General features: G+C 35.7%; 2 protein-coding genes across 3 annotated transcripts in view; one reads left to right on the forward strand and one right to left on the reverse strand.

Annotated features, from left to right (window-relative positions):
• LOC149535102 (Zinc finger C-x8-C-x5-C-x3-H type family protein) overlaps positions 1-13,263 on the reverse strand; it is a 134,603-nt gene that overhangs the window by 25,390 nt on the left and 95,950 nt on the right. The window lies entirely within an intron of this gene.
• LOC149535103 (uncharacterized) lies at positions 9,522-12,720 on the forward strand. The gene is made up of 7 exons (XM_089803442.1): positions 9,522-9,760; positions 9,833-10,258; positions 10,424-10,722; positions 10,838-11,235; positions 11,354-11,577; positions 11,703-11,890; positions 11,997-12,720. Exons 1-7 carry the CDS (start codon positions 9,522-9,524, stop codon positions 12,611-12,613), a joined length of 2,391 nt encoding a protein of 796 aa, XP_089659568.1. The 3' UTR covers positions 12,614-12,720.

Here is a 13,263-nt window from a genome sequence, read left to right on the forward strand (position 1 = left end):
TCTCTCTTCTGTCTTTTTCTAATGGTCACTCTTTTTGTAATGTTTCCATAAAGTCCTTATGTTCATATGCAAACTTTCTTTTTCACTCTACAATAAAGTTTCTATTTCCTCTCTCTTGTTCGTTATAGGAAAATTATCTTGTGTCTTGTATATATAGATCATTCATGATCAGAGCGAATTCTTGGCCTCTTAAAAAACTTTTAATTTCTTTTTTGAAATTATTAGTTCAAAATATTTGTCTGAGAGTGTTTAGAATTTGCATCTTTTTTTCTCCAAACCCGAATAGGGATTTCGCGTCCAATTTTTTTCTGCAATTTCGTGACCTTTTTGGACATTTTCAACCCGACTTTTTTTGCACATCTTCTACAAAGGGCAGCGTCTAGGGTGTTTTAAACCCTCTCTTTGATTTTCATCCTGCAATTTCATTTTCCACAATTTCTTTAAAAGTAAAATCTGCCTTTTTGTGGTTTTATATGCCAGCTTTCAAAAAACTTTTTGCGAATTCTTGATGAGTTTTTGCAGATCTCGATTGGGTCGGTCTCTGTTTTTCCTAGGTGCATCATTTTCCGTGCCTCAATTTTTGAGAAAACAAAATCAAAATCTAATTTTAGATTCTTTGTGGATTTTTTGAGCTCTTCTCCGGGCGTCTCTTCAAATCTTTTGGGTCTTCTATCAATCTATCTCGAAGCTCATGTGATCTCAGATTTTTCACGCTTTTTCATTGAAAAACGTGCAATGGCATCTCTCACCAATCTCATGCTAGAAGGCAATTAGCATTTCAACGGAAAGAACTACGACACCTAGAAGCAAAGAATGATGATGAACTTCAAGTAATGTCACCTTGAGGCACTTGTTCTGGGTACCGAAACTTGTCCTACAACAGTCAATGCTACCACAGACCAACATTGCAGAACATGTAGACCTCTCTAATCAACCTGAGGCGGCCTTTTACGCTTTTTGAGGACATACAAATTTCTGGTTTTTGAAGATAGATTGACCATTAAGAGAAGGTATTATGACATTAGATAGTTTCTATTTCTTCTCTCTTCTGTCTTTTTCTAATGGTCACTCTTTTTGTAATGTTTCTATAAACTTCTTCTGTTCGTTATGGAAAATTTCTTTTTCACTCTACAAGAATGTTTCTATTTCCTCTCATTTGTTATAGAAACATTCTCTTGTATCTTGTATATATAGATCAATATTTTACCATAATATCCTGTCCTCTACCATCCATCAGGATACCTATAGAAGCCTTTGTAAGCTTTTTAAATCTTTAAGCATTTAACCTCCTCATTATTGCACCTAGGTGAACATGAACTCTAGACTTTTATCTACTACACGGACATTAAAATATGCCATTGAAAGACATGGCTGAGACAGACCACCAAGCATTTTACTACCATTTTTCTTTTCTTACTAGCAACTTTTATCCCCTCAATCTTTCTATTAGGCCATCCAATCTCAAATATGGATTTACCATGGTGGTCAACAAATCAAAATGAACAATTTGTGAAAGTAGGAAGTTTTTGAACTCAAACTAGTGCAGTACTGTCAAGATCATAGGTTTCCATATTGCAATTGCCGAGTGTAGTGCCTGCCCCTAGTTCGCATTTTGCTATTGTTGCCGAACTCTTTTAGAACAATTTTATGATGATGATAATTAGTAACATTATTTTGAGATTATCAGATATTGTTTTAGATTCAGTTTATTATATGATGAGATCGTTTGGTATTCTATACTTCATGTATGCATGATGATTATTGCAGTGTTTGCAGTTATTAATGATGATTAGTTAGATGATTTATTATCATATGTGTTTTCTTATGGATACTTACCCTATACAGGCATGTGTATGGTGTGTGTGTTTGTTTCCTTTCTGTATGGCGTTTCTGATGTGGTTAAGGGAGGGAGTCATAGTCACCTGCTAGTCGGGATCTACACAATGCACCACTTCCTGCCATTGCCTGTTTAACTTAGTATATATTGTGCTTGTACATGCATGGATTTTATGCAGGTTGCAGGTACCGGGTATCGACTTCCCTGAATTGTCAGGATGAGCGTACCCTATCACATTATCTCAATGGTAAGAGAGGGGAGATAAATTCTCAAGTCCAAATCCCAACCCTTTAAGCCATTTGTCCTAATTGAAAATTAGGACAAGTATCTGAGTCGGGTACCCTTCAAATACGTCGAATGACGTAATTCGTGATATTAACCCTTTTGGTTTGATTTTGTATGTGTTTTGCTATGATGGATTTTTGTATTTTACTTTATGAGTCTTTAGTGTATTTTCTATTAATTAAGCCTAATTAAAAAATTTAATAAATGGTTTAATTTAATGAAAAATTAATATGATATTTTAATATTTATTTTATTTAATTAATTGAGAAATTAATTGAATAAAATAATTAAATTTGAAAATAAAAGTTATAAGTTTAAATTTAGAACGTGATAATATTTATTAATTTAATAATAATATATTTAGAGCTCATTTTTATTTTATCAATTAAGTTTCAAAAATAAATTTAAAAGTGGAAAAGATATTAAAATTATTAAAAGATTCTAGATCACATGATGCGTGCATGTGATTAAAATATATTAAGATAAAACAAGTGGATTTAATAAAGTGAGTGCATGAGATTTAAATTTATAAATTAATTTAAAAAGGAGTCAAATGAATATTAAATAAAGAAATTTAATAAATTAAGGTGTATTATTTTAATATTTAATCACATAGGAGTATGCGAACTCTTGTAAGTTGTCATGTTGACAACACAAGAGTTTGCACTTTAATTATGCACGTGTTGTCTACACTTAGGAGTTAGCATATTATTTGAGCATATGTTGTCTACAACATTCTAGAGACCTCATCATGTCTATCTTCTTGTCGTGGAAGTTACGTGCTTAGTTGTTATGCTTATCTCCTAGTTCTTTCTAGACACATTCTAGATGCATCTTAGAGGCCTTTATATAGAGGCTCTCCTAGTGTGTTTGGACAAGCTTACATGCATTCGAGAAGCTCATATGCTTCTACAAGCACTCCTAGTCACTTGGGGGGGGGTTTCGGTTCTTGGAGGAATTGCGAATGTTGGAGAAGGAAGGAATTTTCAGAAAGGAGAAGGTTCTAAGAGGAGGAGCTTCTCTACAATTTTTTGAGGTGTAGTGAATTAGCATCAGTGTCCAGGTAGGAACTCGTGATTATTTCGCATATTTTATTACGCTCTTTCTCTTCCTATCTTCATCATATCTGTTATATGTGTCTGAATATACTCCATGAACAAATCTTCAATCTTGAAATTGGAATCTAGATATGTATGTTAATTTTTATTTGGTTGTGAAGAAAACATTAGGAAACCCTAGTTTTATTTATGAAGGAAATTCATCACAAACTGCCCTGTCATTGTCCCTTACATAGACCTGAACTCAGACATTCATAACTTTTTACCTTGACCAAATTTATTCGATCGCTCCAGTTAGATTTGGCGCAACTTGGCCCTCTCCAACATATTTCAAATTTGGCCCGATCCAACGATTCATTAGGGAGATATGGCCCCTATACTGGGACTGTTTTATTCAATGACAGTCAATCCTCCATTTTCCATAACCAGGAGTTCTTTGTGCTTAAACTTCACAAAAATAATCTATCAAAGCATGGAATGAATTAAAAACTAAGCCAACATAGATCTAAGACATTTTTACTCAAGATTTTATCCAAATGAGAAGTCTTTTCAATACAAAAAGCAAACTATGCCCTTACGGCAGCAAGCTAGGACTTTGCAAAGAATTTAATTTGGTATTGTATGAAACTTTGTTACATTGCATCATTTCGACCACAAACGCCCTACAAACTCCCTACCATTCCTCCCCTCCTAAAACTCATGCTCATCAATGCTAATAATACATTTCAAACTAGTTGCAACTTCCTCAAACCGGTTACAGTCAGTTATGACTGTTTACATTTAGTTGAATGTTTTGTTGTGTAGTTGACAACATGGTTGTCAACTTTGATAGCCTTACATCATTATGCATTTTATTAATATTTCAAAGTATTTTCAAGAGTTTTATCCCAGCTTTAAATCCTCAAACGACTCTTAAATTCCATAAACCCTCTACGAGCCTTCTAGGCTTCATTTTGCCAATTTTTGGCAATTTACATTTTTAGGCGCTTCAAGTGCATTTAACACCATATAATGGCTCTACTTTCCATATTAAAATAAATTGGACCTTTGAAGGTCTTTAGATAACTCATCTACCTTAGAATCCCGAAGTGAACCCTAGATACACTAACTCCCAAAATGCTATTAAGGCTACTTCATTGATCCTTTTACAAAGTGATCAATCAAAACATTCAAAACATAAACAAAACATTATTAAGTGACCACTGTGGACTTATTACAATCAAATGACCCTTCAAGGTCATGTTCATCCTTTGATTCCCCTAGGATCTATTTAGTGACCCTAGTTCCTCTAGGCCTTTTGTCCTTAGCCCTGGTGCAGGAGCGCCAGTTAATAGTAGAAGAAGTGTAATTAATTATTAGTCAATTTAAGTAAATGGATTTTTAAATGAGGGCAAATTAAAAGAAAAGAGATATTAATAAGTGGAATTAAATAATTGAATTATTAATAAGATTGATTTTACTTCAAATCAATGAGGATTATTTTAAATAAATGATTGTCCTTGAAGTGTTTAAAGGAAATTGTAAACTAATTATTTGAAAGTTGATAAGTATTATTCTAATGTTTTGAATAATGTGAATGATTTTATCTCAAAGTCAATGGGAACTAGTTCAATGATTTAAATAAGTAAATAATTATCTTATGATTATTTTAGAGAATTGTTTTAAAATAATGGAGGGATAATTCAATGTTTTATTCAAAAAAATAAATGGGTTGAGTTGCAAATTAAATGAAGAATCTTACACACTTCAAATGTACTTGAAAACGAAAACTGAAACCTAATATTTGCCTTAACCATGTGATTGCGAAAGCAAATTAAAATATGTGTTTGTATTTTGTTCTTTATGCTATCCATGTTTGGGGTTTGGGTGGTCCTCGAATGTTGACCAGTTAGGACATCTACCAGAAGCTTGGGAGTTATGCGAATGTGATGGCATGTTGATGTTATTTGGTCTCAATCTTTCTAAACCCAACCATAGTAATGTGATGGCATGCTCTATGAGATGTTTGTATTTACTGATTGTTATTGCTTTCCAATCTTCTTATGTGAAGCTGAGGTGTATGTATTTGAGACACTTGACTTAACCATTTTTGAGTCATCGATCAGTTATCCTTGGACTAATTTCCAGTCACCATGATGGGACTAAAGTGTTGATTTATTTCTTAATGTGGTCATGTTGTGACATGTTTTGACTCGACCATTTTGGAGTTTTCAATCAGTATGATTTATTTTAAGATTCCTTACGGTTGCTTGTTGAGAACTGATGGATGTGGCGATTTATCATTGATATGGATATTGAGATTTATTTTGGAATACTATACGGTTGCTCGATGAGGACCGATGGATATTGTGATTATCATTGATACCTTCAGTTGCCAATAGAGAACTGTTGTGGTCATGATTATCAATGGATATTTTTCAGTTGCTCATGGAGATTTGATGTTCTTATTGTGGATTATCTTTTGGTATTTTTCCAGTCGCTTGTTCAGGACTGGGGTGATTTTATGTGATTATGGATTTGTGCTTTTATTGAGCCTAGGGTAGGTTATCTACTTGTAGTGTCAAGAAGTGGCTTGCAATAGGGGCCGGGGCCCTAAGTGGCTGCCAAAGTAACTCATTGTAGGTTGTTTTAATAAGTGAAAACATTTACACTAAATGGGGATTAAAATGAACCTAATAAGATAATTGTATGTTCTCGCACATGCCTCGAGTGCTAGTACAGACTAAGATGGGAGTAGAGAGAACGCTTGGTTGCGACCTCGCATTCCGTAGTATGCCTCATCAGTACGAGAGGATACTAGTGGCCGCATAGGGATCACTAGGGGGCCAAGGTCTATTGAGAGACTACCAGGGTAACTCTAGCGTGATTCGTGCGATGACATTTTCTTGCTTACATAGTAGGTTTCCTACGTGTTTTGTGTGCCTCTAGGTATAAGTGTCGACCCTTTTATGATGGAACCTTTGAGTTAGCATACTTCTAGGATTCCTGGACTTAAAGAGTATTTGTGTTACATGATTTGATAACCTGTTTAGGACTTGAGACTATCTCCTCAGCACGGTGGGAGTGGGCCATTTAGGTCCCACGCGATCGAGTGGTAGTGCTTTTTCACTCTTACCATTTGAGATCCGTCTGTAGACACCGTGGTTGGAGCATTCTTGGTTGGTATTTATCTTCATTCTGTTCTTGGATCTTATGATGGATGTTATTTACTGACATGTTTCTTTATATTGATGATTAGCATGTGATAGATGATGTTATCTACTTTGTAAGATCATCTTATGCTTTATTTTTGCATGTTAGATTTTTTTATGCATATGTTGTAACATGTTAGATTTCCTTCTGCATATGTTGTAGTATGTTTTAGGAGTGACATTCCTACTATGATAATACCGATGATCTCTTCAGTGACTTGGGATGTTACGCACGGGGGATGGCTAGGGCCCACGATGGTCTAATGATGCTATTGACGGTTGGGAGGAACCACGCACTTAGATTAGATGTGTTTTATGATGGATGGGTATCTTTTACGATGGTTGTTATATCGTTATTGATTAATGAATATATCATGTATATTATTGGTATCATTTACTTTATTGCACTTGCATCATGGATTAGAATAGGATGATGTACTTCATTTTCACACATGTATATTCTTTTAAGCTTTTCATTCCCTGTGAAATGTACAGTGGATGATTGAGTATTCCGCATTTAATTGCCAAGAGGCATTCTGAAACAAATGTGTAATATGGACATTGGACTTTCTATTTATTCTTTCATGTGGATGTGGTAGTGGTTAGACTTAGTATTAATTAGATCAAATGTGACTCAACGTCTTCGGATCCTTAAGGAATGTAACCTATTATGTATACTTATAGTTGATTGTATGTTATTACTTCTACTACTATGTGTTTGATATGAATGGTTTATCTTTCATGTTTTAAAAAAAAAAAAATTGTTTGGCAAACTTAGTAAAACTTTAGGTTAATTCTTTTGGATCCCTTGGCGGGGCATTACACCAAGTGTTTGTCTATACATTTCTATAAGCCTTCATCTTCTTGGGTCAATAGTTTGTTTTACAGGTCACCACTATGTGTGCAAACCACATGCACGCATTATATGGACCATTGTTTGATTCTTATGAACAATCCATAAAATATCTTGAATACCTACACAAATTGTACCAGCCTTCAGCCTTCTTCAAACATCAAATCAAGAATGCCTTCTCTCCCCTTGCCTTTCTAAAACAGTTCCTTTTCAATTCCCATTTAGAATGTTGTTAAGTTAGCATAGTCTTTTATTTATTATATTGCTTTATTTCTTTAATCATATGTCTAAATACATTAAATGAGTATGTTCGTAAAATAGTGCACTAATTTCAAAATAGAATAAATAATACTCGGATCTTTTTTTAAACTAAGATGTAAAAAAAAATCAGAAAGCTTGACCAAAATAGGTAAAGGGAAACCAAAAATTGGAACCAAATCTAAAAGTCATTTTGGTGTAATATTATTATGATTAAGAGATTTTATGCTCAGCCGCCACAAGAAACTCAAACCCCACCCCTCATCTCTATTGAGATTATACAGATGTTTATCAATTCATGAGCTTCCTAAGTTTTCTCTTGCAATTATTTTCTTATTCCACTAGGCCCTTGGTTACCTAAGTGGATGTGGTGCTTGAAATTTGAATGAGCGCTCTGTTAGAGTAAATCTATTGATGCACTCATGTTTGATATCCACACGATGTTCCTTAGTTCTCGTATTTCTAGATCCCCAATCAAGGATTAACATGTGATAAGAATAGTAGGGTACAATTAAGGTGGATGGAGCCAAAAAGTGAAATGAGAATCGATTGATATTCAATTCTAAACAAAGGAGAGGAATCTTCCTTAAATAGCTATCACATGCAAAGTTTCTAAAACAGAAACAAAACACCAAAAAGAAAATAAGGACTAACTACAAAATGGAAAGATCCTAACTGAATGACTATTACAGAAACATTACATAAGTATTTTAACACCCTCCCTTAATGATCGTTCTACTAACTACCCTACAGAAGACCTGATAAAATATGCAGATCATCTGATCATGAATGCCTAGAAGACTGCCCCCTTCTCTTCAGAATGCTCAGCAACATGAGCCTGTCGCTGAGACCCTCCCTTGTTCTAGACAACTTTTGTTGATGGCCAAAATTACTACAATCCTTCCAACCTATTGTTGGGTAACAAATCATCTCTCCCTTTATCTAGAGACACCGCGATCAGCTTAAAAAGCTTCAACTTTTGTTGATAAAAATCAGCGAAAAATTCAAGCCAAAAATTTGCCAAATATCATCAAACCCTTCATGTAATTCTGAAGTCACACACGATTTTGTGAAAAAATGGTAAAAAACCTTCATTTTGTGGAAAAACGATAAAACCCACAAACTCATAATTTTGTAGAACACACACAAGCTCATAAATCTGGGAAAAACTCAGGATTTTTGTATAGAACTATAAACAAAAAACAAAGAAGCCTATCATAATTGTTTATGGAAAAAGTTTAGAAAACCCAGAAACCAAAGATCATGATTTTTTGGAAAAAAAAATCATGCAAAATCCTCGATGATTTTTTTAGTTTTTTAAATCAGAAAGACCCTCTCTTCACATTTTTTTGTGGAAAAAAAATCAGATAACCTCTATCCATAATTGTTTTGGGAAACAAATTGGATAACCCTACATCAAAGCATAGATGTGAGTATCGCCGATTAATCGGCGATACGAGATAAAATCGCGATTTTTTGGGGCCGGCGATTTAGTCGCCCCAAAAATCGCCGGCAATCACATAAAGTGACGAAAAAACACGTTTTTTTCATTATGTTTTTACATTGCTTAGGGTGTTTTGGAGAGGAGAGGATAGAGAAGGAGTTCTTGGCAAGAAATAGGCAGAATCAAGTGCATTTGGAGGCCTTTTGATTCGATTTCTTCGTTACTAGGTAAGTGATTTGAATCTTTGTTTTTTGTTTTTGCAAGAGATTGTATTTTTTTTTCTTGCATGTAAATGGATAAAAATACATTCCTAATTAGTTAGGAATGCATTTGATGAATGTAAGCAAGATTAAATGCATTCATTTGCATTTTTTTCCATTCTAGATCGAATTTATGCTAAAAATTTGCCCTTTCTAAAAAAATTTGAAACCCTAGCAGCTAGTTTGTTTGAATGTTATTTGGATTTCAATTTATTGGTGCTGTTATTGGAATGTTGCTTGAATTCTTTGTTTAACTGTTAATTTTGATCTTGTTATAATTTATTTATAGTTTTTTTTAAAAATTTGTACGTGTAGGCAGCCCGCAGCAGTTTTAAATGGCAGACAAATGGCCATTGACTCCATGCCCCTCAGGCTACATTGGCACCAGGCCAAAGAATGCGAGAGATCAAGCATGGAAATATGCCTATGAAGCACCTGATGAACCAACCAAAGTGATTTGCATTCGATGTGAAAAAGTAATATCCGGGGGCATTTACCGGTTCAAATATCACATCGCAGGGATCTCAAAACATGATACAAATCCTTGTGAGAATACAACAGAAGAAATAAAAAGGTTTGCAAATGCCTTGCTCGCAGCTGGAGAGCAAAAAAAATTGCAAAGAGAGCAGAATAAATTGCATGTCAGGGCAGCCATAGCAGAGACCCAAGGCAGTTTCGTTGATGTTCAGGAGGAGGCAGCCATTGAGAGCATGGCTGGCTCTTATCGTGGGCCGCGTGTCCGCAAACAGGGTGTTTTTTCTTTCACGAGTTCCACTCCCACTCCCACTCCTACACCTCCTAGCACTTCCGCACCATCAGGATCAGCAGGTGCTTCTGGGATAGGGAGCTATTTTGTGACGAGGCACACACCTGGTGCACAACCTTCATTAGAGGCCACTAGATGGAATAAGGAGGTCCATGACCAGTTGGACAATGCACTAGCAGATTTCTGGGTTTTCAACAACCTTCCTATTAGTGTTGTTGACAGTCCCTATTGGGAGGCTTTGGCCACAGGGTTAACAGTTGCAGGAAAGGGGTACAAGTCCCCTTCTCGTTTTGTGTTGGGTGGCAGGTAAGCGAATAATTTTATTACACTCGATTTCCTTTTAATTTTTAACTTTTTACTTAGTTCTAAATTTTAATTAATTTATCTAGAAATTAGAATGTTGATTACTAAAGTCTAAATCAATTTTAAATTACTAAGAATCTAAGACATAACTAAATTTTGTTTTTGTAGGCTTATTGGAAATGCTGTTGAGAGGGCCAAAGCATTTGTTGAGGAACAGAAACAAGAATGGACAAAATTTGGTTGCACCATTCTTTCTGACGGGTGGACGGATGGGAAGAGCAGGACCATAATTAATTTTTTGGCCTGCTGTAATGATAATGTGGTGTTCCTGAAATCAATCGATGCCTCCAACAAGGTAAAAAATGCTCAGACATTAGCATTGATGTTGGAGAATATGGTCTTAGAGATTGGCATTGAAAATGTGGTGCAAATCATCACAGACAATGCTGCTGCATATGTATCAGCAGGTAAACCGTAATTTTATGTTGCATGTGCATTGTGAATTTCACAACAAGAATTTTTAATAGTTTGATATATTTGAAAAGTTGGAAACTAATTAGTATTTGTTTTTACAATTGGCAGGAAAACTCCTACAGCAGAGGCACCCCACTCTCTCTTGGACCCCGTGTGCAGCACATGTCCTTGACCTTCTTTTGGAGGACATGGGCAAACTTGAGTGGGTCACTCCAATTGTGGAGGATGCAAGGCGGGTGACAAAATACATATACAATCACCCATGGGTCCTTAGCCTGATGAGAGAGCACACTAATGGCAAAGAAATTGTCAGGCCTGCCGTCACAAGGTTTGCAACGATTTTTTTGACATTGCAAAGCATTCTCGATAATTTGGCTTCTTTGAAGCAAATGTTTGTTTCCAAAAAATGGCTTGCTTCCACATTTTCAAAGAAGAGTGAAGGAGAGAATGTTGTGCGGATTGTGTTTGATAAATATTTTGAAGATAAGGCTGATGAAATAGTAAAGGTAACTACAAAACTTTAAGTTTTAGTTTGCACTTTACAACTTTATAACATACTAAGTTTGTAACTCAAGTAAATAATAATTTTGTAACTTGTCAACTAATTTCAAATTTATATTGCAGGTGTCTGAGCCTTTAGTCAGAGTTTTGCGTTTGGTTGATGGAGACCAAACGCCAATGGGTGAACTATATGAGGCCATGGACAAGGCCAAAGAATCTGTCAAAAATTACTACAAGGGGGAAAGCATCAAATATGAACCCATTTGGCAGATCATTGATAGAAGGTGGAATAATCAGCTTCACCAACCCATTCATGCAGCAGGATATTTCCTCAACCCACGTTTTAGGTATACTGTAAGCTCATTCTTACTCAAATTTAAGTTAACAAAGACTTGAGTTCATTTTGCTTTCGTAGGGTGTTGGGTGTGTGCTAAAATTGGAAGACTTATTTGTTTTTGGTTTTTGGTTTTAGGGCTGATGGTACATATGCAGATCCTGATGGAGAGGTCATCAGAGGCCTAAGTGAGTGCATCGAAAAGATGGTAACCAGCGAGGAAACAAGAGATAAAATCATCGCTGAGCAGGAGATCTTCACTTCAGCAGGAGGCAAGGTGTTCTCCACTTCTCTCTGCAAGAGAGCAAGGCTTACACAAACCCCAGGTAATACATTTGCAAACTTCTGAATCTCAAATGCTAAATTAATATTTATGTTTCATTTTTTGTTGTCTATTAGTATTTTCTAACTTGTACAATTTTTGTGATGCAGTGGCTTGGTGGACCACTTGGGGTGCAAGCACTCCAAATCTTGCAAAATTTGCTCTCAGAATCCTATCACAGCCTTGTAGCGCATCACATTGTGAGCGCAACTGGAGTTTGTTTGAGGCCATCCACACAAAAAAGAGAAACAGGTTGTCCCAAAAGAGGATGAATGACATGGTCTATGTGCAATATAATCTTAAATTGCGCATGAAAAAGGCGCAACAAGATCCGCCTGGGCCAATCGATTTGGATGAGATAGATCCTTATTATGATTGGACGGCACAAGAGCAGGCTCCCTTATTTACACAGGAGGACATCTCCAATTTGGAGAGGGAGGCCGCGGAGGAGGCTGCGAAGGAGGAAGGGGGTGGAACTGGATATGACATCGATTTGGATGACATCGAGGAGGGCGATGATGAGGATGATGACATTGAGCTTACTGCAGAGGACCTTGACATCTTGCGCGCAGCGAATGTGGAGATACCGACATCTAGTTCTATAGCTACACCATTTCCTGCATTGGCACAGACACAGACACGGGCACAAACCCTGCGGGGTTCTAGTTCTAGAGCTTTACCCTCTCCCGCACTCGCTAGTAAAGTGACTGGGAAGAGGAAGATGTAGTCCTGTATTTGACATTTGTACTTATTTGTAGTCATGTTGATGTGCTTATTTGAACTCTTTACATTTGACACTTTATTTATGAGAATACTTCTCATGTGTTGTGAACTTGTTAGTTGTTAGTAATTTACAACTTGTCACTACTTACTTGTTAGTAATTTACCAATTAATAACTCTTTTTGCATTGATATATATCTAAACATGATTGTTTCTTATGTATTGTTAGTAATTAAGTCATTAGATGCAAAAAAACATTGAATTCTGTAAAAAAATCGCATTTTTTTATTAAAATTTAGTGGTTTTGTAGTTCCCGATTTTTCCCCCAATTTTTTCCCGATTTTTCCCGATTTTTCCCGATTAAACTTTTTCAGGCCTAGGCGATTAATCTCCTCAGGCGATTTTTACATCTATGCATCAAAGAACCCTTTATTTATGAAACAACAAAACTGCCACATTTTTTCATCAAAAACCATAGTTGGAAAACTCGCCAAATGCAAAAACTCGCCAAGCCCCCCAAAAGTTTAATCGGGAAAAACTCGGCAATTTAAAAAAAAAACTCGGGAAAAACTCGGGAACCTAAAAAACCGCTGATATTTAATTAAAAATACATTTATTTTGCAAAATTTAATGAGAAGATGCATCTAATAAGTTAA

This window comes from Cupressus sempervirens, chromosome 10 (assembly GCF_028749045.1).
Source record: "Cupressus sempervirens isolate cs-2001-9-10 chromosome 10, ASM2874904v1, whole genome shotgun sequence".
In the NCBI taxonomy this organism is placed as follows: domain Eukaryota; kingdom Viridiplantae; phylum Streptophyta; class Pinopsida; order Cupressales; family Cupressaceae; genus Cupressus; species Cupressus sempervirens.

Coding starts and splice junctions, on each gene's coding strand:
- LOC149535103 (XM_089803442.1), top strand. CDS start 9,522: ATGGCAGACAAATGGCCATTGACTCCATGCCCCTCAGGCTACATTGGC. Junction 10,259..10,423: donor CGTTTTGTGTTGGGTGGCAG/GTAAGCGAATAA, acceptor TTGTTTTTGTAG/GCTTATTGGAAATGCTGTTG. Junction 11,236..11,353: donor AGGCTGATGAAATAGTAAAG/GTAACTACAAAA, acceptor TTTATATTGCAG/GTGTCTGAGCCTTTAGTCAG.